The 24,941-nt window shown below is 40.9% G+C and overlaps 1 protein-coding gene across 2 annotated transcripts in view; it reads left to right on the plus strand.

The window, feature by feature from the left end:
* Positions 1–24,941, plus strand: part of ACVR2A (activin A receptor type 2A) — a 52,650-nt gene that overhangs the window by 26,164 nt on the left and 1,545 nt on the right. Inside the window, exons 2-11 of one of the 2 annotated variants that reach the window (XM_010713999.3) lie at positions 2,996–3,203; positions 5,408–5,517; positions 6,825–6,979; positions 14,432–14,455; positions 18,162–18,305; positions 19,340–19,483; positions 20,687–20,832; positions 21,283–21,397; positions 22,649–22,787; positions 24,430–24,560. In XM_010713999.3, coding sequence (XP_010712301.1) covers positions 2,996–3,203; positions 5,408–5,517; positions 6,825–6,979; positions 14,432–14,455; positions 18,162–18,305; positions 19,340–19,483; positions 20,687–20,832; positions 21,283–21,397; positions 22,649–22,787; positions 24,430–24,560 — 1,316 coding nt within the window. The remainder of the gene's footprint in view (positions 1–2,995; positions 3,204–5,407; positions 5,518–6,824; positions 6,980–14,431; positions 14,456–18,161; positions 18,306–19,339; positions 19,484–20,686; positions 20,833–21,282; positions 21,398–22,648; positions 22,788–24,429; positions 24,561–24,941) is intronic. The other variant, XM_003207751.4, reaches the window with a different exon arrangement.

Raw genomic sequence — 24,941 nt, forward strand, 5'->3', positions numbered from 1 at the left:
TGCCTAGTGATACAGCAGCACGCAACCTGCAGTGTCACAGAATAGATTAAATGTTATCTGTGCTAACATGCTGAAACCAAACTGTGTTATATACCTCTGTATTCTTTTTTTTAACATGTTTTCTTCTCACAAGCTTTCAGACCTTGAGTTCATAAGAGCATGAGTTCTTAAGATTCTAGAATCACAAGGTTGGAGAAGATCTATAAGATCATCTAGTCCTTATCCTGGAGCTCTGCTCGTGGCTCCATTCAGCAGCAGCATTTTGCATTTTGAGATTCAGTAGTAGGTTTCCCAAGGACCTGACAGTTTCTGGAGAAAACAATTGTTCAACACTCAGAATGGTAATAGGAGTTTCATTAGAGGCATATTCTGCCTAAATTGGAACCCAAATAGATCTGTATTTGTTGTAAGCTCCAGCTGCCACATTCTTCCAACAGTTTTGGGAAGGGGCTGTCTGGCTGCAAGCTTTGTGCAGTAGGCTCAGGGCTGCTTCCTTATGCAATGTCCCTGTTTCCTCTCTCCTTGCTTTCACCTTGGTCCCGCTTCTCTACTGTGAAAGCTGCGTCAGGACTGTCCTGGTACATCCACACGTCACTTCAGCCTGGCCAGAGCTATCCCAAATGGCCTCGCAGCCACCAGAGAAGGTATTATCACAGCTAGGTGCTCCGGTCAGCTCCAGGGTCCCTAAAGCAGTGCTTTGCCAACAGCCCAGTTAGATGGAGCTGATGCACAGCATTGACAAATAGGAAAACCCGAGCGTAGAGAAGATGTGTGTAAGAAAACTATTTGTGCAAAGTTAATTTTATTGTAGTTTCAGAATTTCACAAATTCAGCTTGTCCTGTGGTCCTTCAAAGCAAGGCTTGGCAACAGGAGAAAAGGAATGGCACGTATGAGATACATCCAGGACTTCTGCTTTATTGCACTGACAGAACCAAATTGTTCAATCTGTTGCCTCATCTGTTTCTTGCCATAGCTGGGAGTTGTAAAGGTCAGGCCATTGCAACACAAAGAATGTAATAGTTAGCATGCTGCATCTCACAGTGTTACCAGCTGGCTAGCGCGTCTCTCCCGTTGAACATCCAGGCTCTTTCCCAAGAAGCATAAGCAGCATCCTCTGCCTATTTTGGGAATGCGTCAAAGTCAAAAGTTTCTGGAAGTGGCAATGCAGAGTGGCCAACATTGTCAGCCTGCTCTGATGCCCACTGCTGTGTTCTGAGGGTGCTGCTGCAGCACTCAGCAGGAAGCAGTCCCTGCTGCCATGGGAGATGTGGTCTTTTGGTGCCCGTACAGCAGGCTGTGCTCGCTCACACTTCCACTCCTGCTGGCTCGATGGGTGCCTCCAGCAGTGTGCCGGCCACCCCTATCCCTTGGGGTGCTGCTGAGTGCCTGGATGCCAACGGTTTGGTCCCACAGGTCAGGGCTAGAGCTGCCCTGCTGATGGCTGTGTCTGCTAGTTCAGGAGAAAGGAGCATGGGTATGGATACAGCATGTATCCAGATTATAAATGTATGTTAGGTACTGAGTGATACAAAGAAATAGGGGAACCTGACTGGCACTGTTACTGAAAACGTTTTTTGGTTAACATCTCACCTTCAGTACTGTGTCTTAAATCTATCAGCTCTGTGCACAGGCAGACTGAACGTGTGTTGTCGTACTTCTGACCAATCCTAGTTTTATCCTATATCCTTCTGTTTTTCCATGCCTTTTTAATATATTAAATGATGAAGCTTGGATGAAAATTGATGACACCTTCTTGGCAGTGTTTGCAAGACAAAAACAGAAGGAAAAGCCAGGTTGTTCTTTCCCTCTGCTAAGTGCATCATGCTCTGGGATGCGTGCAAACCATTCCTCACAGTATCCACTGGAAATGTTTTTGAAACTGAGAACTGTGAGCTCTGCTATCTGGGGTTTGAGGAACGGTCCTAACAGCTCAGATTTGCAGAATCCAGATTGATACTTCCCATCACATCAAAACTCTCAAGTTAGCTCCAAACAGAGTGCTTCAGTCTGATAATGCTGGTTGATTTTTGTGGTTGGCCATTGGTAGGCATTGATGGATCATTTATGGTAGCAATTTGAAAGACAAATCAGCATTGCTGAAAATTTGTTTTTAAGAATGGCGGGATGGCAGGAAGGAAATAACCACACTACAAGTAAGCAGTGTAGCAGGACTGCTAATCTGATACAGTGCACCAGCTTGTTCAGTACAGACTGCTCAGTGCCCTGGCCTCCAAGCACCATTTGGCTCTCATGCCTGGAGCCTGCATGCAGCCTTTGTGGCTGGCCCTGGGCACAAGGGAAGTTGGGCACTGGGCTGTGGAGATGTGGCAAAGCTCCAGTGGCTGTCATCTTGCAGCTGGTTCTCTAGGTGGGACCACAGCAGGGCATCCACTGTGCCCTTGGAGGTGGGGGACCATTGCCTGACACCTGTTGGACAGAACTGCCATTGTCTGCTTTGTAAATTGGAGTGGCTGAAGAGATGCTGCTTTGGCATTGTGTTTTTGATGCATCCGAACCATTCAATGATCAGTTGAGTTTAGGTTTCTAAGATGTACAAGCAGATTTTGGGGCAGTTGTGGCAACATAAGAAGGGGGGGAAAAAGCTTTTTGGTAAATTCTGCTTGCTGATATTCTTTGGCTAAAAAAACTCAACTTTTAATGTTCAGTATTTTAAGATTTGTATTCTCTTGCTGTTCAGGGTAAAATATTGCCATGACTTGTCCTTTGTTTCTTCAAATCTTGATAAGGTGTCCAAGTTGGCATTTGAGTTAACGGAAGGGCTGTGGTTTAGGTTTCAAAACTGACTTGGAATGCGTGCAAACTTTCAGTGCTTCTTTTCTTTGGTTAAAAAACAAAGAGGGCGAAGGGGAAAAGGTAGAAGCTGTCCTGATGCAAGCATTGTGTGATCTGTCACTACATCCTGGGTTTGACTGTTGGTGTGCAACTTGTTCTTCAGAGTGCTGCTAACTGTGGTGTGCTTTTCTTCCCTTGAAGGTGCCATTCTTGGCAGATCAGAAACACAAGAGTGCATCTACTACAACGCTAATTGGGAGAAAGATAAAACAAATCGCAGCGGCATTGAGCCCTGTTATGGAGATAAAGATAAAAGACGACACTGCTTTGCTACATGGAAGAATATTTCTGGATCAATTGAAATTGTGAAACAAGGTTGCTGGCTAGATGACATCAACTGTTATGACAGGTAAGTTTTCTTGTAAGCTTTATTTGTAAGTTTATACTATATTGCTTGTCTGTAATTATTACAACCTCTCTTCTGCAGTTGGTAACTGAGAAAAAAGATCTTACGGTAGCCTGGAAATAATTGCATTTATGCTTTTGTCCAATGTGGGATTTTTTCCTTACTTAACTGTATGGACCCAACTTCACCTGAGTAAATTTATGGTATTTACAGAATAGCGTGAGCTACTCTTTCTCATTCAGTTACTATGTACTAAAACTTGTAATTTAGGCTAATAGATTTTTTTTTTTTTCCTAGCATCTTACTGTCAAACAGTGCAAATAGAGTTACTGAAAACAGAACTTGCAATTTTATAGTTCACCTCTCCCAAGTCTTTGGAGCAGGATTGTCAATACGTGGTGTCCGTGCTTTCCTTAAATCTGAAAGCATTTTGCCTGTTGGCTAAAAGGCTCACCTCACTAGCAGTTCTGAGAGACACTGAATATTTTTAAATTCCACTCATTTTAGTGTAACAGATGGCGTAGCAAGTACCCATGAGCATTAACAGCAGGACTTGTGCTTTGTTAGTTACTGGCTGAATAAAGGTCGTGACTCTTTTAAGAAATAGTATTACATCTTTTAGGAAATAGTACTGTAGGTCTTTGAAGTACTGTACAAACTGTTATTTATCCAAAACAGTTGCTATTTGGAAAGGGAAATAATTAAAAATAATAAAAGCGTGAAATATCTGTATTAAGATGAATTTGGCAATTATTTTTGGCAATATTTTAGAAAGCTTTCCTGTTATGTTTGTTGAATGAGTAGAAGGAATCATTGTAGTCCTTTCTACCAAATAAAGTTTCCCCATGCTGGGATGTTTTTTCCTTTAACTGATAGCTTAAAGCTAAGTTGAATAGTACTCCTGACTTTCTGTTTCTCAGAGAAGAAGTAAAGCATCTGCAAGGTTGCTTACACAGCATGGTTGAAATCCTGCTGTGCTGGAAGACAGAGGACAATTTCTGAAGAAACCTTATTTATTGCTACTAGTATGTAGTATCAGTAAGCCAGGATGGGAAAGTACTTTGATTTCTTTTTAACATCTTCTTAGTTGTAGATTTGCAGAAGAATTGGAAATATTTACATTTTGGACTGATTTTATTTCTGCTAGGTTTTGAATTTTTAGGATGGAAATAGAATTTCTCAAATTGGAAGTAGAATTAGGTTCTGTACCATTGGCATCCCACTGCTGCAAACTGTATCACTGAGCAGTGAAAAAATTCAGCGCTAAGTCCTCCTTTGAGCTAAGAAAAGAAACTGGAAGAAGGGATAAAATGCAGGAGGGGAACAGTTGAAGTAAAAGCTTGTCTACGCCCTCAGTAAGTTGTCAAAAGAATGCATGCTGCTGTGATTGTCTAAAATATCCATTAAGCAAAATCTTATCTCTGGCAGTTTACTAAACAGAGAGTTACAGGGTGATGAATTCCAAGCAGCAGCAGATTAAGAACATCAAAGAATGAATGTGTTGGGGACATTTCAGCACAGTCTAATTGTAAGAGCCAGAGCTATGAAATAACCTTCTTTCTGAAGATGAACCTGGAACTTTTGTGGAGGTCTAGCAGTATGTAATGTCTGCAGCTATTCCTGCAGGATCTTCATGCTCGCTGTCTGCTGTCAAGTTGTTGCCTTCTGCATTGCTCCTGTTTCTGCCTCCTTGCTTGAGGAGTTTGAGTTTGTTAGTTAAAAGAAATCCTGGCCTGCTTTTAAGCCGCTGACTGAAATAAACCCTTTTCCTACATGCAATGCATGCATGAAGGAGAACTCATAGAATTTCAATGCTTTCTAAAAATGCAGTAAAATAATTCTACTTCTTATCTCCAGTGTTTGCAACCCTGTTCTGTGAGACTGTGATTTAAATGCTCACCATTTGCTCGTTTGTTTTGCACATGTAAACACACATCTTGAACTCGTCTTCAGTACTTCTGTCAGCTCTCCTCAAATTTTGTGTTAGAAATAGCAAAACATTCTATTTCGGGTTTAGTATTAACAATATTTAATTATTGCAATATAAAATAACAAGTCTTCCTCACATTTCACTGTCATCTGAGTAGTGAGCTATTCTGGGTAACTCGCTGAAGCTCCCTTGAAATTTTAAATATTATCAAATGTTTTCTTTTCAGCAAAATAGACAGCATAAGATTAATAAGGTTTTTTGTTATTATCTTCTATAGGAATGATTGCATAGAGAAAAAAGACAGCCCTGAAGTGTTCTTCTGTTGTTGTGAAGGCAACATGTGCAATGAACGCTTCTTCTATTTTCCAGAAATGGAGGTCACGCAGCGTAAGTTGGTCTTGACACACTGATGAAGAAACTGCATAGCAGAGTTCAGAAATGTCGAATATTGTGTGTGTTTAGGAGATGAGGCTTTCCAAAATGTTACAGTCAGTTTTTTTTCTGCCAGAAGGTTTCTGATTCCCAAATGATAGAGAGCTGTGTGCATTCATATAACAAACCTAGAAAGTTACCAGTTTTTTTTTTCTTCAATTTTAAAAGCTACTAAAAGAAAGAAATTTAAATTTAAATTCATAAAATGCACTCAGCTCTTTTCTAAAGATGAGAAGAAAAAATAATGTGAAATAATTGGTCGTTTTGATATACTGGCTCTACTGTCAAATCTTACCTTAATTGAACAGGTAAGCCTCTGTAAGCATTTATTAGGCTATAATCAGTATCATCTACACATGCACATACCAGCCTAGGAATGCTCTTCATGAAAAGATGTTTGCAGTATTTCTTTCAACTGATTGACACAGTAACCTTTAAAAATCTCAGAAGGATTTCTTCCTAAGTTACAGAGCACCTCAGGTAGCCACACTTAATAAACTGTTTTAAGAAAACAATAACTAGAAGATTATTGGGTTATTCTTGAGTATCTGCTTCCGGTCAAGAATCTCATAATCTTTGTTAGAAGGCTATCAGTGTTAATAAGTCAATTGAAAACAGCAGATGTCTTCTGCACCACATAGCCTGAGGAAGTTGTGATATTAAATAACATTTCTGTGAGATTGAAGTAAACTTTGGTGACCCAAGAGATGCTCCTGTCAGTTTTGTCAGTAATGCAGTAATGGGCATTCTTCCTTGCTCTCTTTTGCCCCAGAAGTTCCTCTGGAGTCCTCCCTGAGATACTTAGATAAGTGTCTAGAGGATTTTTACTTTCAGCAAACGAGCAGAGCCTCAGTATGTTGGCAGATTATTTCTGGCCAGCACTACTTACTAACGATATCTTACTATTTACATTCTGAAGATGCAACCTCTGTATTGATTCTTTTTTTCCTTTGTTTAGTGATGGCATTCTTGCAATCTTTTAAAGTAAAAACATCTCTTACACAATGTAGATAGAGCAAGCATAGAAGCACAGAGCAGGTGGGCATGCTGACATGTAAGTCTAGAGATCTGGGTTATCTTCACATCTTTAAAATGCTGTATATAGCATAGTATACAAGTATACAGCTGTTAGATTATTAGAGTATGCTACTTAATCAAGTGTTGTTAGCCTGTTGAACTGATTGCATGAAGTTTAGATCAGGATGGTAGATTTTTCCAGCAATGAATGAGTTATGTACTTTTTGGTTTTTTTATTCCCTTAGCAACTTCCAACCCGGTCACACCGAAGCCACCTCTATTCAACACCTTGCTTTATTCATTGGTGCCTATAATGGGAATTGCAGTGATTGTGCTCTTTTCATTTTGGATGTACAGACATCACAAGCTAGCATATCCTCCAGTACTTGTTCCAACCCAAGTAAGTTGCTGCGTTATGTCTTCATTTTTTTTTTTTTTGAAAGGTAAAAACAAACAAACAAACATGTCTGAAGCAAAGAGGAGAACAAAATGGGCATCTGTTGCATGGCTGAGGTCTCCTGCTGCATTGCTGATTTAAAGGTGTCAGTGCTTGGTATCAGCAAAAGCAAATAATTCAGCTTCTACTTTAATAGCTTTGTGTGTTTTAGTTGATATTTGATGCATGAATGAGGATCTATTTAAAAAAAAAACAAAACTATGTTTTGGGGCTGTGTGGAACTAAACAGCACGGAAGTTCCAGCTTAACATTGCTGAGAGGTGAGGGAAGTTCATACACCCCACTGCTTGTGTGCATGTTGTGAGCAGGTGCTCTCATGTGCTCCTGAGCTTTTTGTAATGCTTAGCTTACAACGAAAATGAAGGAGAGAGGCTAATTCATAATGGCAATTGGCAGTGACTGGAAAATAGAAGCAGGAAAAGCATAGCTAATAAAGAAAAAAAGCATGGAACTGAACTACAGGTATCAGTTAAAGGGAAGATAAAGAAAATATCTAATTGAAACATAGTCCACGGGCTGAGCTCATCTTGTGGCCTCTGTTCTTCCTGTCATCTTTTTCCTCTTATTTCTTCATGCAAATGTTACATCTTGTCTTATAATGTCTCAAATTTATCACTGTTTCTCTTTTACCTGGGAAATACTTTGAGACAGTTGTCCTAAAATTTGAAATGTAAACTGGGTCCATGTCATCAAAACCAACTTTTACAGCTGTGTGTGCATAGTTTCTGCTGTTGTCAGGCTCCAGCTGATCCTGTAGTTGTAACTAATAGTATGTAGTAGGATACCTTCTATTCAGTTGTGTCCAGAGATTCAAGTGAGATTAGAAGTCATTCAGGAATGAGGTTGAGACAACAAAATCCTCAGAACTGAAGTAAGAGAGGTCCCCCACCTGAGATTTTGGAGACAGATTTGAACTGAAGCTCCCTAAGCAAGGGCAGTGACTGCTCAGCTACAATCCCTCACCTCTCATACAGTGACAATTCAGCTTATGGTTATCTGAAGGTAAAACATTTGCTGGTTTTGGTAGAATTGTGTTTTAAAAGGGTTGCATGCATTTAGCCTGTACTGCCAGCTATTGTGAGGTTTTTCTGTGTTAATGCTTGATGCCAGGGTGCTCCATAAAGTATTATTACCTGTGGTTGAGAAATCAAATTGTTTTGGTTTCAGTTTCACAGTAACAGATAAGAAAAGCTTAGGAAGAGGCAGTGGGTATAACTGTATGCCAAAGGGTAAGAACATAGTTCAGAGGGAAAAGAGTGCATTTCCTACATGAAGCTGGTTTGTTGCAAGGTCAGATCTGTTACCATAACTCTTGCATCCATTTCCATTTTTCTGTATTTGGGTCTTTATGTCATCTTAGCAGTCTTCATTGTAGGATTAACTTCATACTTCCCAGTTGTGTGAATAATTAGTTTCCTTTTTAGACTTACAGACAGTGTCAGAAAAGCAGGCAAACATTAAATACTTGCAGTATATCAAGAACCTGAATTTTGATTTTCTTCTTCCTTTTTATTGCAGCTCTTTTCTTCCATGGTTTATGTTCAGTACAGGAGTGGACACGTCATAAATTTTTAATAAATAGGGTAATAACCTGTTTGTTAATGCCTAGATTGTATCTGTTGGGATAAGTATATGTTGGTGCATGAGCTAGTTATGGTGTAATAACATTTTCTTATCTTGTGGTGAATGGGCATTAAGGTTTAAAGTGGAAAGTCAGGAAAAGTGACTTCTGCCTGAAAATCTAAACGAAATTATGGAAATAAGAGAGAGAAATATTCTCCCATAGACAGCAGAGCAGTGTTTCCCACTTAAAATTTGGTTACAGCTGATTTCAATGGGAAGCAGGGGAAACAGGAAGAGAGGGAACAGTATTAGTAGCTTTATAACCATAAAACAAATATTTAAATAATTTAATTAGTATACTTAATAAGTAGGGCATGAGTAGAGTCTGTAGGCAAATGCATTCTTCTCTGAGTCTTACTGTAGCAATCGGTGGGATGGTTTAATTAGATGCATATCAGATATTCAATAGAAAACATCAGTTTCTGTGTGAGATATAAAAGAAAAGGTTCTGCATGGCAGTGGGAGTGCTGAGCAGCAGTGTGCCCTGGCAGGAACCTTTCTGTCTGTAGAAAGTAAGGGGGAGGATGAGAAATGAGAGAGAATCAAGAGGAGGAAACTCTGGAGAATAAGAAAAGTTGGAAGGATTAGGAAAAGAAAGAGTAAGTAGAAAGTCAGTGATTCTGCTATAGGGAAAAGGGACTGTTTGGTAGATTTAAAAAAAAAAAAAAAAGAGAGAAGATGGAGAAATATACTAGAAGGCATTTTTGAAATGAAAGAAAGGACAAACATCCGAGAAAATGCAGACAACTTCATTTCTTTTGAAAACACAGCTGTATCACAATGCATCAGGCAGGCAGTTCTGACACAAACTGACCTCAGTTCACAGCTCTGTGGATTGCATTGGGATGTCCAGGTAATTACTCTGATTTTAACGTGGCAGTGGTCGGCTTGGTATTTAAGTTGGATAGCTGCAGCTGCTCTGGATCACTCCTGCTGCCCCACTGCTCCCCTGCCCTGCAGGCATCTCATCTCGCCTCCCCACCATCACTTGCACTGTGTGCATTGCTGTCTGCAGTCTAGCTAAAGCTGACTGTCAAATTTTGTGAAAATCTATCACTCCTTAAATTCTGTAATGAGTTATTAGCAAATGTAGGTTTGCAAAATATATGCATGTTTATGTAAAACAGTTTGACAGAGCTATTTCATCTTCTTATTTATGTTAGGACTTAGCTTGCAGCAAACATATAGTCCATATGTCTGATCAGCTTACCAGAAAGATAGCTGAGTGTTTTAAACATTTGAAATTGTGTGTTTTTATTTAGAAAGAGTTACTCGTGCTCAGTTAACTTTCACTCATGAGCACGGAGTGTGTTGCAGATGAAGCAGTGTGGCTTTTGTGCACTAAAGCTCTCACTCAGTTTAGGTGCACTTCAGGTTTCCCTGCAGCACCCTGCTAATTTTCCTGGTAGAAACGTGAATGTGGATGGCGGGGAGTTGATCTGCTATGCTCATTTATTTTTTTACATCTCTTGAGCATGGGCCAGGGTTGTCACTCAGTGCTAATTGTGACTGCAGTGTTACCACTCTGTCATCCGATAGATAGGACCACAACCTATTTTATAGCATAACTGACACAAGTAACACTTCTGTTTTTTTATCAGTTCACAGAGCTGCGGCTCCCAACGTTTTGCATCCATACTGTGCAAAGAAAAATTAACCTCATGTACTTCTTGTGAAGTGCCCAAGTTATGAATATCTTACTGGATCACAGAGTTGCTTTTTTTGTTTTGTGTTGTTTTTAAAATAAGAGTCATCTGTTGTGAGGGTTGGAAAAAGCTTTGTAGATTCACATAATGTCATTTTTCTTAGCCTATTTTTGTGCTTTCTTCTGAAACATTTGGAGTTGCTTGGGTCAAAGATGCTGCATATGTTTGAGCACTGAGCAGAAGAAAGACCTGATCTGGACCTGTTTAGTGTGACTGGAAATTCAAAAGCTCATAATGAACAGATCCTGTTTAATCTCTGCCACTCTGTGTTAAACAGTGACATAAAAGCCACTTGCTTCCATACGCATCCTTAAAAGTGAGCTTGATTCCTAAGAACTACCATTTCTTTCTCTTCTCACAGAGGGTTACACAGGGCTTCGTCGTGCTTTTTTACCTCGTACATCTTGCTTTCTTTAGCTTTTCACCCAGTATTCCCCATACTGAGCACATTAATCTTGTATGATTCATTTTTTTACTGCTTCCTCCATATGGATGAACCTCAGTGCTCCACCTCATATGGAGGGCATGCCTTGTTTCCAATGTGCTACATAAACCAAGATTTACTCTTAACTGAGCACATGAATCAGATATAAAGAGATACTGCTCTGGTCATCCCTCTGGTCTCGATGCTTTGAGTCTCAGAAAGTACTCTGTGTTGGATGGGTTGCTCCTATCACCATCATACTGCCTTCAGTGCAGCTTTTCCTGAAGATGCTGAAGTACAAATAAGCCTGTGTAGCTACATCATGATTTTGCTATTTCAGTTTCAGCTGTAAGAAGTCAGAATTGAAAGCAGTTCCACTTAACAAAGGATGAATAATAATGAAAGAAAATGATTTATTGAAAAAATAATGGAAGTGTAGGTACTAGTGAGTAAATATTTTGTGGTTGGCATTGGAGAAGATTTTCACTTACAGTTTTTATTCCTTAAGTTAAGTTTAAGCACGCCAAATAATCTACCTGGTGTTCTTAGAATCTCTGGGACAATCTGTCCCTTTACCACGCTCAGAAAATTGCAGGTGGCTGCTGAAGGAGAATGACAAAATGAAATAAAGTGTTGAGGCTTTTTCTACTTTTCTCTTCCAGCCACTTCTGTTGTTGTTGTTACATTTTAATAGAACCATTAAAACACTTGAAAAATGAGGGATAAGAAAGGGAGAGATGTTCTCTCAAGAACATGTTCCAGACTTAGGGAGGTTTATGGCTACTTGAAAGATACACAGCTGTGTGAGATGGGAAGGCACATTGCTCAACAGAATAAAACTGGGGGTTGGACATGGGAAGAACTTCTTTTGAATCATGGGTACAGACTGGCTTGGAGCCTTTGGGTAGCTAGGAAGGAGTTAAGGTTTGAGTACTTGCCAGTCGTTGATGAATCATTAACATGAAGTGAGTGGCAATGTTGGTATTAAAAAAGGAAGAACCAAATGAGCCCTAGGTTGGGACTGCCGGAAGTGTGCATGACTTCATATTCTGTCATGATGCATTTGTACCTTCAGGTCCAATGAGGATTTCTTCTAGAATTAATTCCAATCAATAGCTGGAGTGACACAAGAGGATCCTTTGGCTGTGGTGCTGGGATACCTGGCTCAGGGACGCTTGTCAAAGATGATAGTCTTTGATTGTGCTCTCAAGCAATCACAGGAGGGCTGAAACAGCCATTTCTGGTGAGAGTACAATCAGGTACCTGACCTTTGGGAGCTTTGCAGTCATTTTCCATCATGAAGTCCAGTGCAGTGTATACTTAGATATGCTCTCCTGAGTATCTTAGGCTGATACCTCTCAGGTATGCAAGAACAATTCGTCTTCCTTTGCATTCTCTGAAGAGGTTGAGGGACTGTAAGTGAAGGTGCAGATGTCATAGTTAAGGCAAGAGTTAGGAACAAGGGAATGAGTTGATGATGTGCATTTATTTTGAGCATCAGATTTTTGTGACGTGTCTGGAGTGCAGACAAACTGCTCGGGTTTTTTTTCCAGGTGGTTACAGATACCACAGCCATTCCCCTACTCCCAGTCTAAACACTAAGTTACGTGTTTGTGGGGATGGTGGCTGTTCTGCGGGGCTCTCAATTGCTTCCAGCTTTTATTTCTAAGAGTTGCATTGGTTGCTGAAATGAATATATCTGCATTTTGGTAGTAGCCAGATAGTGCTTAACCTACTGATACTTGGATATCTACTGAAAATTGGTGGTCTGTATCTGAAAGGACAGGCAATGGTCTTAATATTAGAACGTTTGTGGTGTGCATAGATCTCTTTGAAAGTTGTCCTTTGTGTCATGTGTTAGGGTCTGGGGAGGGGAGGTGATCTCGTTAAGAGAGTGACGTGGGGATTGGAATAGGGCTTCAGAATTCCGTATTTGTATTTTCTCACTGTGCTAAGAGCAAAAAGTTTGCATTCCTGTGCCTTTTCACTTATTTCTGAGGAATTTACGTAATTCTTTGGAACTGGAGGACTGTAGCAGCAAACAGATGTGAAAAGTTACTCTTAAACAACTTTCTTTTGCAGCCCAAGGAAAGAAATTTGTTGAGTTTCATACAAGCAGTGCTTGTTTATTCATCTGCTGCTTCAATACAAATGTGAGCATATCATAGATGTGGCTATCAGCCTGGGCAGAAGCTGTTCCCTATCAGATTTAAAGATGGAGCAGTGTTGTTCTTTTGCTTGGCTGTTGTTTCAGGCAGAGGAACACGGGCAGCTTGGAGCAGGAACATCAGTGCTCATGGGCTGTGAGTTTGTGCTGCAGTGTCTGAGCTGCATACACCAAATAGCTGCTGTCGTGCTGGGGCCACCAGCCAGCGAAAGAAAATTGGTTGAAGAGGTTTTTTTAGTTCTTTTTATGGCGTTTTCTCCCTCGGATGCAGTGCCTGACGTGTCTGCAGGCTGTACAAGGCCTGTGGGGTCTGTGCTGGGCTCAGGGGCTTCAGCCTCACCTGTGGCTGTGCTGGCTGACCCAGAGGGCTGCTCCTGCCCCCCAAGTGACAGCAAGTTATAAATCAGCCCCCAGCTAATCTAGACTTCAAGAAGTGCTTCTGCCCTTCTATTATTAATTATTTAGATAATGCTAACTGCGTGCTAGACACTTCTTGAGCTGAGGAAAGGCTGTTGTTGGCCCCAGCTCAGTAGAATCTGAAGAATGTAAAGGCAAAGGGAAAGGAGGGGATGACTGCTGCTACGTGGCAGCTGAATGCTTCAAGCCTTTGGGTGTCATACTGTTGCACTATCTGATCAAACTATAAAGGATGCAGAAAATGACTGAGGCAAAAGCTGAGGAGAAGTAATGAAGGTAGCTCTGAGCTTCCCTACTTTGAAGCAGCATGAACAAGCTTGTCTCATTGAAATGTGCTTTAAGTTTCACTAATAGAGCTCTTGAACTTCTGTTTTTGTAACAGATTTCATTCAGTGATCTGTGAACTCGTGATTTGTTTGTAATGAGTCTTAAACATAATTGTACCTTATGTGTGTGGGATGTGGCATCTTTAGGTTCACTTGCCCTAGTTCCAGTTCAAGCATGCCATATTTACTGAATAAACTGACTGATACAGATCCAGTGTATGAAGACCTGTTTGTCAGTCAGGTTTGGTTATAACTCAGATGTTTCAAAGTTTCCATTTTCCACAGCTAGATACCAATTACAGTGTAGTCTCTTAAGTTAAAAATGAAATACAACGGTGCCCTCTACTGTGCTGTTGGGAGCATAACGAGCTGAGTTGCATAACTTGTGTTTGTAAGTATGTTCTGCATGTGTTTATTCACTGTTCTGTAGTAACATTCGTGTAGGCACCAGTAATTAAGAACAGAAGTGTCCACTATGAGATCAGTTCAGCTGATGGTCTGTATTAAGATCTTTGGTTTTGCTCATTTTTCTTTGCTGACATATCAATGATGGCTTTATTTTCCATTTTAAATGCTCTGTTACCAGTACAGGAAAGTTGCTATCCCCATGAATATTTTTGTTGTTAATTTGCAAGCAATTTATTTTGTCTCTTTTCTTATTAACTGTTTTCTCATCCCATTCTTGATGTAAATAGTAATTTCTTTTGCCTGTGTTTTTTCCCCCTCAACAAGCACGCCTTTCATATAATGATTGAGGTAAGATGCATTGATGTTTGTTCATGGTTATGGAACTTTCTGTGGACTTGTAAGAAGTTGTTTTGGTATGAATTCCACTCTTTCAGTATTTTAGACCAGAAATTTGTAAGCATGCGGGGTTGAAAAACAGAGATTCAGTCTGCTACTTGTGGCTTTCTTGAAGCCTACTGTGATTTCTCAGGCTGTGGAGATGCACATCTGCAGGGAGCAGTGTGGAATACACCAGGAACACTGCAGCCAGTGCCACATCCAGCCTGCTGCGGCCCTGCGAGAGGCACAGGGCTGTGCTGGGAGGGCAGGAGGTGTGAACAGCCTCTGTCTCACTGCAGGGCAGCAGCACGGCCTCCCAGCATTGGGTGTCCCACTGCAGTCCTGCAGCTGGGGCTGCCTGCTGTGACCAGCTGGCACGGCTCATGTGTGAGAAACAGAGGGAGGAGAGAGGTTAGCTGAAGAGAAGTGCTCTGTCACCATTCAGTCTCTACTTTGACTTTATCGTTGGCCAGAATTGATTTTTACTTGCATTTAATTAATGGTTCTTCATTTAAAAAAACTGCAAGTAACTGAGAACTGTTTGTTTAGAGCCATTCTCATTACTGTTTGGTTGCAAAACCAAACAAGATCTGAGCTGTGGTCTGAATGCTCAGTTTTTGTTGTCTGTATGTTTTCTGCATTAGTCTCATGTTCACACCTGAAATGCCTCGTGAACATCCTTTAGAAGGGAATAGAAGGTTGCTTTCTAAATACTCTGAATATTCACATCTGTGACGGATCATCATTCTGTTCTTTCTACTGTTTTGCTCAAATTGCTTCATTCCAGTGAGGAGAAAAATAAGTGCTGTTACTACAAGCTGCTACCTTATTTATATTAACAACATTTTGATGCGAGTCACACAGTCAGACTATAGATTACAGAATCTGAGTTCTGACTTCTACTCTTTTACTCTGTTTGGGTTTTCGTGTGGTATCTGATTGAAAATAAACCTAAACTCAAAAGAGAGAAATGAGAACTTGCTGGCCACGTTCTGAAACAAGCTGTAGAGTAAATGTAACCAAGGGGAAATAATGCAGAAGTTAACACAGAGAACGTGCATGGGCTCTGAAGTTTAAGAACGTGTTTTTATTCTGGAGTCAGAAGAGAGAAATGTCTTTGTACAACCACATGTGGGTTATTGATCCTTTTTCCCCCCCTTAGTTATACGTGTGGAATCATCTGATTAAGTTGTCATGTGAGGGGAATGACTGGAGATGCACTCACGTGCTGATGGATGGTGTTGGGGCAGCCTTTCAACAATCCATCCAGTTCATTGAGTTTGGCATGGATTTCTAGTTTCCCAGTTGTGCTTCTGGCTGATCTTCAGAACCATTCCCCACTCACTTCAGGAAACCTGAAAACTGTGTTAAGGCAGCTCTCCTTTTCATTTTAAATTGGGATTTGCTTTGCTCTGTGTGTAGGGTTATGAGAGTTCCTCACAAGGAGCAGAAAGTTTTGATCTCGTAGAAGGTTGCTGTATAACGCAGAGGGAAAATATTTTGAAATGCTCAGACTTGCTAGGAAATGCAGAATTTGGGTATGGATTTTGCATGGGTGCATGGGTTAAAGTGAAAGCAGGGAGCAGTGCTTTTTGCTGGCTGGTTTTGACATGGGATGACTGCCTTCTCTTGTGATGGGTGCTGCGATTCAGGTGTGCTCATCAGATCTTCGAGGGGCACAAGTGGCCTTTTTGTTTCCTGATCAAGGAAGAATATTCACACGGAGTGCTTCAAAATACCATCAGGTAGTTTCGGATGAGGGATGCAGAAAGGAAAGCCACTGAGGCCAGGGAGGTTTGGGTTTACTTCCCACAGATGGTTCTCTTAGTTCAGGTGAGTCCCGAGGTTGAAACCTGGTCACACAAGTTGTATGAGTGTATGGCATGGTGTTCAATCTCTGGGTGCCACGCTGCTCAGGACCCTTACAAATAACAGCTTTGTAGTACTCAAAATAGGCTTTGTGAGTAAATCTGGGCATCTCTTTTCTAGCTTTGCACGTCTGTTTTTGCCATTTTTGTAATTGCTTCAGTTACAAAAATGCTGCCTGAAATATTCATACAGGGCTTTGGCACCAAATGGAAGGCAGCACAGGAGTGGGAACTTGCATGGCAGCTCCAGGAACGAGGACTTTATCTTGTGTTAGAAGCAGGTTTTAATTCTTAAACTTCATTTTCTCTTGTGTCTATCCAGCTTGAACCCAGCTACACTGATATAACAGCTTTATCAGTGCATCTATCAATTGTTGGCAAAAGCATTTCATAGATTTTAGAGGATAGTGTTGTAACTTCTCCAGTTTGTATTTCAATATCATATTTTTACAGGTGCTAATTTCTGATAATTTATTTGAATTGATAGAAAACTATTGATGAAACTAGTCCTTTTTTAAAGGATACATTTATTCCTTAACAAGAAAGAGAGTATGGTTATTTATTACTCAGAACTTGTATTGGTGAGAAACTCTTGTCTCCATTCTCCCAGCAGTGAAGTGTACTTCAGCCCACAGTTGTTCAGCAAATGTCTTTAACATGCACGAGAATTTTGGTGTTGGTGGGGGGAAAAACAGAAGGGAATGGTACATTTTGGACATCTGAAGAGCACGCTTTGTATTCTGCAGTGCAGGAGTCACTGAGAAGCAATACCTACCTTCCATTTGTAGGTTCTTGCTTTCCTCTGTAACGTATGGCCTCTGCTGAGCCGTGCTGCTACAAACACTGTTCATCCCCTGTCTGTCTGCCCGTGTGCCATCACCAATGGCAACACCACTGAGAATGGAGGGGAGAGAAGAACAGGAGGATGGGCTGCTGCTCTTGGTGGCAGTGCTGACAAGCTCTCCTGCAGAGCCACTCTGCAGCAAGCAGGGATATCAGGCAGGAGGGCCCTAACTCTGGGTAGAGCACTGCTGTTTGATGCAGGGCCATCACAAGTGGGTCTGGTGTGGTAGGGAAGAAAGCAAATTGTGTACAAGCTGCTCTGAATGGTGGGTTGAAAGGAAAGGACAGCCCAGGAGGGAGCACCACTGGGGCAGTGAAGTTGAAAATCTACTTGCTCCATTCAGGTGACTTGTATACTTTAAGTAGGAGATGGATTTTACTGTTTCAGTCCATCAGTAGGGTGCAAACGTGAGATACAAAGAACCTTGGTTCTGTGCTTCCTCACCCCAGTGTGTGGGGCTGGGGGTGGAGGTGCTGGGTGTCATGTCCTGCACTGGGTGTGTGGTTCAGCGGTTAAAACATCACTGCTGTGGGAGGATTGTGCTGCTTTGTAGCCTTGTGCCCCAGCACTGGGGGGCTGTGGGAGCAGAGCTCAGGAGAGCGTGGTAAAGGCAGGGTGAGGGAAATCAAAGGTGTTTGGTTTAGTTCCATTGCTTAAAAAGGTACCAAGTGAAACTTAATGATCTTTATCCCTTAATTTTTGCTGTGCTTTTATACCTGGTCAGACAGATGTGTACTGTAACTGTTGTCATGCTGTTGCTTGCACATAGTTCTGAGCATGTCTCACAGTCTGGTTTTTTTTCCTTCCTGTGGAGAAGAGTTGCTGTTTTGTTTCTGATTTGTTTGGGGGAATTTGTTGCAGGAGGGTTGGGTATATGGTGCCAAGTCTCAGTTTACAAGCCTTTCTTTCTAGATCACAAGTATTGTAATAGCAGTGTTAATTAATGGTGTTTACCTAATTTCAGGATCCTGGACCACCACCGCCTTCACCATTGATGGGTTTGAAGCCACTGCAGTTGCTAGAGATCAAAGCCAGGGGACGATTTGGGTGTGTGTGGAAAGCTCAGCTGCTGAATGAATATGTTGCAGTCAAAATATTCCCTATCCAGGTAGGCAGAAGTTCTTTGTGTCCTGTGCTGCTGAATTGTACTTCAAGCTGTGTTTTCTAGTCACAGTGAGAACCTTTTGTTTTAGAGAACTTCCATCACATACAGTAAATGTAGTTATTGCAGAGATGTTCTCAGGCATGGGAAATACCTTCAGCCAAACCTTGTGGGGTTTTATTAAACGCAGAAAACGTTTATCAATGAAACCTGAATTCTGTGCAACCATAAAGCAAAGACAATAAAAACACCTGAACATGAATACTTAAATAGTTTGCTGTTGTTCTCACTTGATGTCCTTCCATCGCTTGAGATCTAATTAAGTTGTACTTGGTGTGAATGTAAGCCAGTAAACAGATGTTCTGAAATGCAACCCTGTAAGGTGATTGCTCCAATTAAATGAAATGCTGTTGACCTCCCAGCAAGTACCTCTGAGAGCCACGTTTAAAATAAGTTGTGTTCACAACATTAAGAGCAAATTTACGCAGAGCCCTGGACTGTCACATGCAGTGGCACCAGGGTAGGTGGTACCTCACTTACAAACAGCCACTGCTGCCACCTGGAGCTTTGTGAAGACTCTAATCCAGATCTACAGCTTTCTGTGTTTCCATGATTCCTATATCTGATAGCTGGTGTTGTTTTCAGACAATACAACATATTTAATTTTTCAGACATTTTTCCACTATGCTGAATATGTAATATATGTGAAGACAGACCATTTTTGTTTTTGTAAATGTTAAGTAGTTTGTAGAACCAATAGCATTTCTAAGTATTTAATACTGAATATTGTATCTAAATATTTGTCATTTTAAAATAATTAATCTCACAGTGCTAATAGTGAACACTGTGCTTTTACCACTCTTTCCAATAGGTAATAAACCCTGATTTGATTACAAAAAAAGGAAACTGCAGGTTTTCATCATAATGACAGACCATTTAGCAGTGCATGGGGAACTACAGGAGGAAATGTCTGACAGAGGACCTCTAATGACAGTGGTATTAACTTGGTGTTTGGTGTTGGTTTTGTTTGTTGTTTTAAGGACAAACAGTCGTGGCAGAACGAATATGAAATTTACAGCCTACCTGGAATGAAGCATGACAATATCTTACAGTTCATCGGTGCAGAGAAACGAGGCACTAGCATTGATGTGGATCTCTGGTTAATTACAGCATTTCACGAAAAGGTTTGTTGCAAATATGACCTTCAGGTAGTTAAACAAAATGTAAATAGCTTTCACTTACCGTTAACTCTTGCTGGATATGGATTTATTTCAGTTTCTTCTCAGCTAGCTGGTACAGTTGTCATCAGTCTGTACTTAATAAAGAAGTTGTTTTACAAAGCATAGAAAAAACTGTTCCACCTTTGTGCTTCTTACAGCATGTTTATTTTTGCATGTCCCTCATCTAAATTTGCCTGAATTAAGTAAACTCCATCTCGTGGAGATTGTGATGTACTGTTTTCAGGCACTTTTGTCCCATTCATGCCTCTTCTTTAATCGCTGAGAAGATTAAAACTATCAACTGCTTGCATTTTTTGGCAGACCTTCACAGAATGTGGGTAATACCAAACTGATTTGCCTTTCCAAAAGGATATTGCCATAGTTTTGATTTTGTTTTCGTCTGAGTTTATCTGAGATGACTCTGGAAAATACAAAATAAAAATTATTTTTAAAATGTAGTTTCTACACTTTGACAGCATTCAGTCCCTTCTTCCTTCTCTGTTGGCTTTTCCCATGTGACACAGTGACATATGAAGCTGGAGTGTAAATCCTCAGTAATACCAGGAGCACGTGGGGGGATGTGGAAGTCAATTTGAGTTTGAGGAGAAGTGCTTTCTGTTGACTAGATTTTGCTTCACGGTCTCTCTCTATTCAGAGTGTGTACTTGGATGTTGGATTCACAGTCACTAGTCCAGGAGAAAAGAGACACTATCAATTAAAGGGCTCAGAGGGCACAGCCACAGTTGAGCAGATTCCTGAAGGTGAATCTAACCTGCAGTTTCCTATGGCTGGAAGACCATAAATCACCCTAAAAAAGCAGGGTTGTCTTCTTCATAAAGAACTTAATTCTGTAAGCTTAGCTCCTGTTTCTGCTATGTGCAGATTGTTGGCATGTGTGCCACTGAACTTGGGTTGATTTCTGCTGCCCGGTTATCTATACATGGGTACATCTCCATTCTAATCACAAAGATGATGTGAAGGTTAATTTTTTGTTGTAGTTTAAGCCAGCAGTAGATATGTGTGTGTAATGATATGATTTATCAGAAAACAGAGGAAGGCAGATAAGCATAGCATGGTATTTCAGGATGCAGGCTATGTAGAGGTTTTCTTTATGGCTTGATGGGAGTGAAATTTATCTTACAGTTGTTCTTTTTTTTTGCCACACAGGGTTCATTAACTGACTTCCTCAAGGCTAACGTGGTTTCCTGGAACGAGCTGTGTCACATTGCTCAGACTATGGCTCGAGGCTTGGCTTATCTCCACGAGGATATTCCAGGGCTAAAGGATGGACATAAACCCGCCATCTCACATAGGTACGGTGCTGTGAGGGATCTGCAGCTGATGGTTAATGTTTAACCTGGAGCCAAAGGACATGAAATATGGATGGATACAAAGTACTCAGAAATTACTGTGATAACTTCCTTCTGTAGATATCAAGAGCCTAATAAGGAAAATCTGCCTGGCCTAAGCAGAAAGCGAGGCGATGTTTTATAGAGGGCAGCGAGGTGATGGCAATTAATGTAACTGTTTTTACAGAGCTACTTAAGTATCCTATGCAGTATATAAAATAATTGACAATATAGCTTTTGAAACAACTTAAACGCTTCTGTATGTAACTTTAAGTAAAACTGAATGCCTTCAGATGGAAACATACGCTGTAAGTGGTGTTTTTTGTGGTATTTCTTTATACTATGTATATATACATATCACTTCATGTGATATTTCATGTTCTGGATTTCTAATTCTTTTCTTTAACTTGAAAGGGACATCAAGAGCAAGAATGTGCTGCTGAAAAACAACCTTACAGCCTGCATTGCTGATTTCGGTCTAGCTTTAAAGTTTGAGGCTGGAAAATCTGCAGGAGATACACATGGACAGGTAAAGATGGATTGTTTACAGAAACAACGCAACTGTAACTGAGTGTGGACAGAAATTGATAGTTTGTGCATTCTTCATGCGAAGGATACTGTATCATCAACTCTATTTGACCTTTAAGAGAGAGCAATTCTGACCTTCTTCTCACAGAATCAATTAATACTACTCAATTCTGTAGATAATTAAAGATGACAGATTTTTGTCCCCTCACTGCTCGCCCCTTTCCTCCCATTTCACACTGACGGGCAGCTCAGCTCCACCTCACCACTCTCTCACTTCCCTGCTTCGAAAGTACAGGGGGAGAAAATACAAGAGAGAAAGGCCCATGGGTTGAGATGAGCACAGGGAGATCCCTCACCAGCTCCCATCATGGCCAAAACAGACACAGCACAGGGAGATGAGTTGATTGCCTGTCCCTCTGCTATGAATTCAGAGCTTCCCATGCAGCAGGGAACTGGCTTTGTGTTGTGTACTTCTTAAATAACAAGCTTGAGCCTGGAGCATTATAGTTTCTGGAAAACTAAATTTATTCAGTTTGAGGCAGAATTTCAGTTTAGAGATAAAAATAAAATCCTTATGTTAGGATTATAAAACCTCAGTAGCACTGTTTAAGAGAAACGTATCTATTATTGTGGAGGCTGAATGTTCAGACATGGTGAAAGCTTTGATTTATTCATGTGACATAATTGCATCGTTGGTTGTGGGCAGAATGAAGGGGTAACCCCAGAGTTTCCATTTAACATCCAGATTTGCATAAATGTCTTTATAAAAATGTCTTTATAACTTTCTAGGTTTAAATAGGTTTTCTTTTGGTATTGTTACTTCTCCTGTTGGGGGGAGAGGCATAAGCAAGTTCTATATCTTGATGTGCAACTGTAATAATTCTCAAAAAATGTATCAAAAAAGTCAAAAAATGAGTGGCCTTCCTGTGACCTGAAAGGGAATAAGGAACAGTTTTAGCAAGTACATTGAATTATTTGTAGAAATCTGTTCTTTGAAATTATATTCAGACTTTCCTGATTCATAAATATCCTTTGTAGGGCCAAGTTTAGAAAGGAAGCACAAAAACATTTCCTCTTATTCTAGAAGAATAGGATTTAGTTGTAAGCCAAGATAGCCATAGCTGGTTTCAGTCTTGGACGAAAGTTAGTGCTACTCTACACTGTTTTTATAATAAGCACCATCTCAATAGAATGGTAATAGTGGGCACATTGGTTCTGAGTGTGCAATTTTGTTCTGTTTGTGTCTCTCCAGGTTGGCACACGAAGGTATATGGCTCCTGAGGTCCTAGAAGGTGCTATAAACTTCCAAAGGGATGCGTTTTTGAGAATAGACATGTATGCCATGGGCTTGGTCCTCTGGGAGCTGGCATCACGCTGCACTGCCTCAGATGGTGAGCAAAATGCCTGATTGCAGTGCTTTATTAAATGGGTGACTGTTTTAAACAAGGAATGGGAAGGTAGGTTATATGCATGCAATAATGTGCATTAAGGATGGTAGTGAACAAAGGAATTAAACACCAGCACCACGCCATTGCTTCATAATTGAATCTGTGTATCATGTCCCAGGTGAACACTTTCTTCACCGTCCATTTTTTTCTCCTGGTGATGGCAAGGAGAAGGAATTGCTTCTGAACTCCTAACTTGTTTGATTTCCTGAGGTCAGCCTGACAGTGTCAGTGCCAACCAGTTTGTCTCTCAGTATTGTTTCTTTCCTGGCATGAAGAATGTTCACTGGTCAACATGTATTCTATTACAAAGAGCACGGCTGCAGCTAATGATGTTCTAGCTGCTCCTCAGCATGCATGCAAATCTTGGCCCTTCCTGAATCCTTGTGAAATGAACCAGAGGAATGAGAAATAAAGAAGATTCTGCTGCTCATTTAACTATAGGTGTGAGTGAGACACTGTTGTGAAAACTCAGTGCCTCCCTGCCCAGTCCTTCTCTTTGTTGGCACTGCTGTGACGTGAGTTTTAATGGGAGTCAGGAATTGCTGATAGCTCAGACTGAAAACATGGCTGTGTCAGCAATGTGCAGCACTGGGCTGTTAACTGGGAATCTGTCACAGCTGTGTATTTTTCCATGAAGCAAACTGTTCAGTCCAGTTTAAGCTATCAAGATTTCCAGTACTGTATTTCAAGTATGAACAGTTCTCTTTGATTTTAAAGCAGACAAGTTTTCACGGTGTCCAGCGTAAGTCAGGCTTAATGCAGGACAAGACAAAAGATGAGGCTCAAAATATCTGGGGAAAGCTCACTTTGCAGTGAAGTCTTCAATGAAACTAAGTAACTATGAAAGCTCTGCTTGGCTGCTGCTACCATTTGTCATAGAGTTCTTCTGGACCCGTGCAGCTGGAAAACATCCACTGAGAAACCCAGGGTGTAGCGGAGATCTGAGATGAGCACGAGGCCACTCAGTGCTTTTCTGCTCCAAATACTCCTCACAGAGTGGGAGCCACGAGGGAGGCTTTACCCGTTTAAAGATGTTAAGCTGTTTACTAACGGGATCGATGCGCTCTCGGAGGCAGACCCACATTCTGTATTGATTTCTCTTGCCTCTTTGTACTGTAAAACATACTTACCTAAATTTTACTAGAAGTGTGTTGTAGATCTCTCTGGCAGGTGTGGTTATTATTCCAGAAAGTGAGGGAGATGTGAAAGGGAAGCAGCCTCCCCGAGTCACAGCTGTGTGCAGCTCTGCACTCACAGCTGCTCTTTCTGTCTCCGAATGGCTTTGTTTTCTGCAGGTACCTGGAGTGCTCACTGAGCCTCGGTGGGCTCTGTGCTGTGCTTCTCTGCTCGTCTTCCCCTTCCTCCTTTCCCTGTGTACCTTGCGTGTGGCTGCCGCGGGTGGGAGAGCAAAGGCTCTGAGCTGTCAGTGAGGGGCTGAGCTGCTGCTCGCCTGGCACAGTGTGAGCTTTAGCAGCACCAGAAGTGAAACCTCTGATGATGGGCTACGTTTCTAACACACATCTTCTTTCCTTTAAGCAGAACTTGTGGTTTAGCTATTTTTTTTGTTTGTTTTGTTCATCTCCAGGCCCTGTAGATGAGTACATGTTGCCATTTGAAGAAGAAATTGGCCAGCATCCTTCCCTTGAAGACATGCAGGAAGTTGTGGTTCATAAAAAGAAGAGACCTGTTCTAAGAGAATGTTGGCAAAAGCATTCTGTAAGTAGTTCCTACTGGTACTGTATTTCAAGTATGAAGAGTTCTCTTAAATTTTATAAGCAGACAAGTTTTTATGGTGTCCAGCATAAGTACTGCACCAGGTTCTGTTGTGATTTGAATTTCAGGTAGTGTTAATCCTGGGTGGTGTTCACACGGGGGTCTTTTAGGAAGAATTTAAGCATAATCAAACTTAAATGGACTTAGGAACATCATAAAAAGTTCCCTCTCATCTTGAGTGGATTGAAAGTACTTTTTTTGGTTAAAGAAAAGATTCTTTGGTTTTACGTCTGAGATGAAAACATGCATGATAAAAATAAACGTAAGAAATAATAGTCTTGATTTCCTCCAGGAAAGCTACAAGCAGTGCATGTAATAACACAG

Source organism: Meleagris gallopavo, chromosome 7 (genome assembly GCF_000146605.3).
Source record: "Meleagris gallopavo isolate NT-WF06-2002-E0010 breed Aviagen turkey brand Nicholas breeding stock chromosome 7, Turkey_5.1, whole genome shotgun sequence".
NCBI classification, from domain to species: domain Eukaryota; kingdom Metazoa; phylum Chordata; class Aves; order Galliformes; family Phasianidae; genus Meleagris; species Meleagris gallopavo.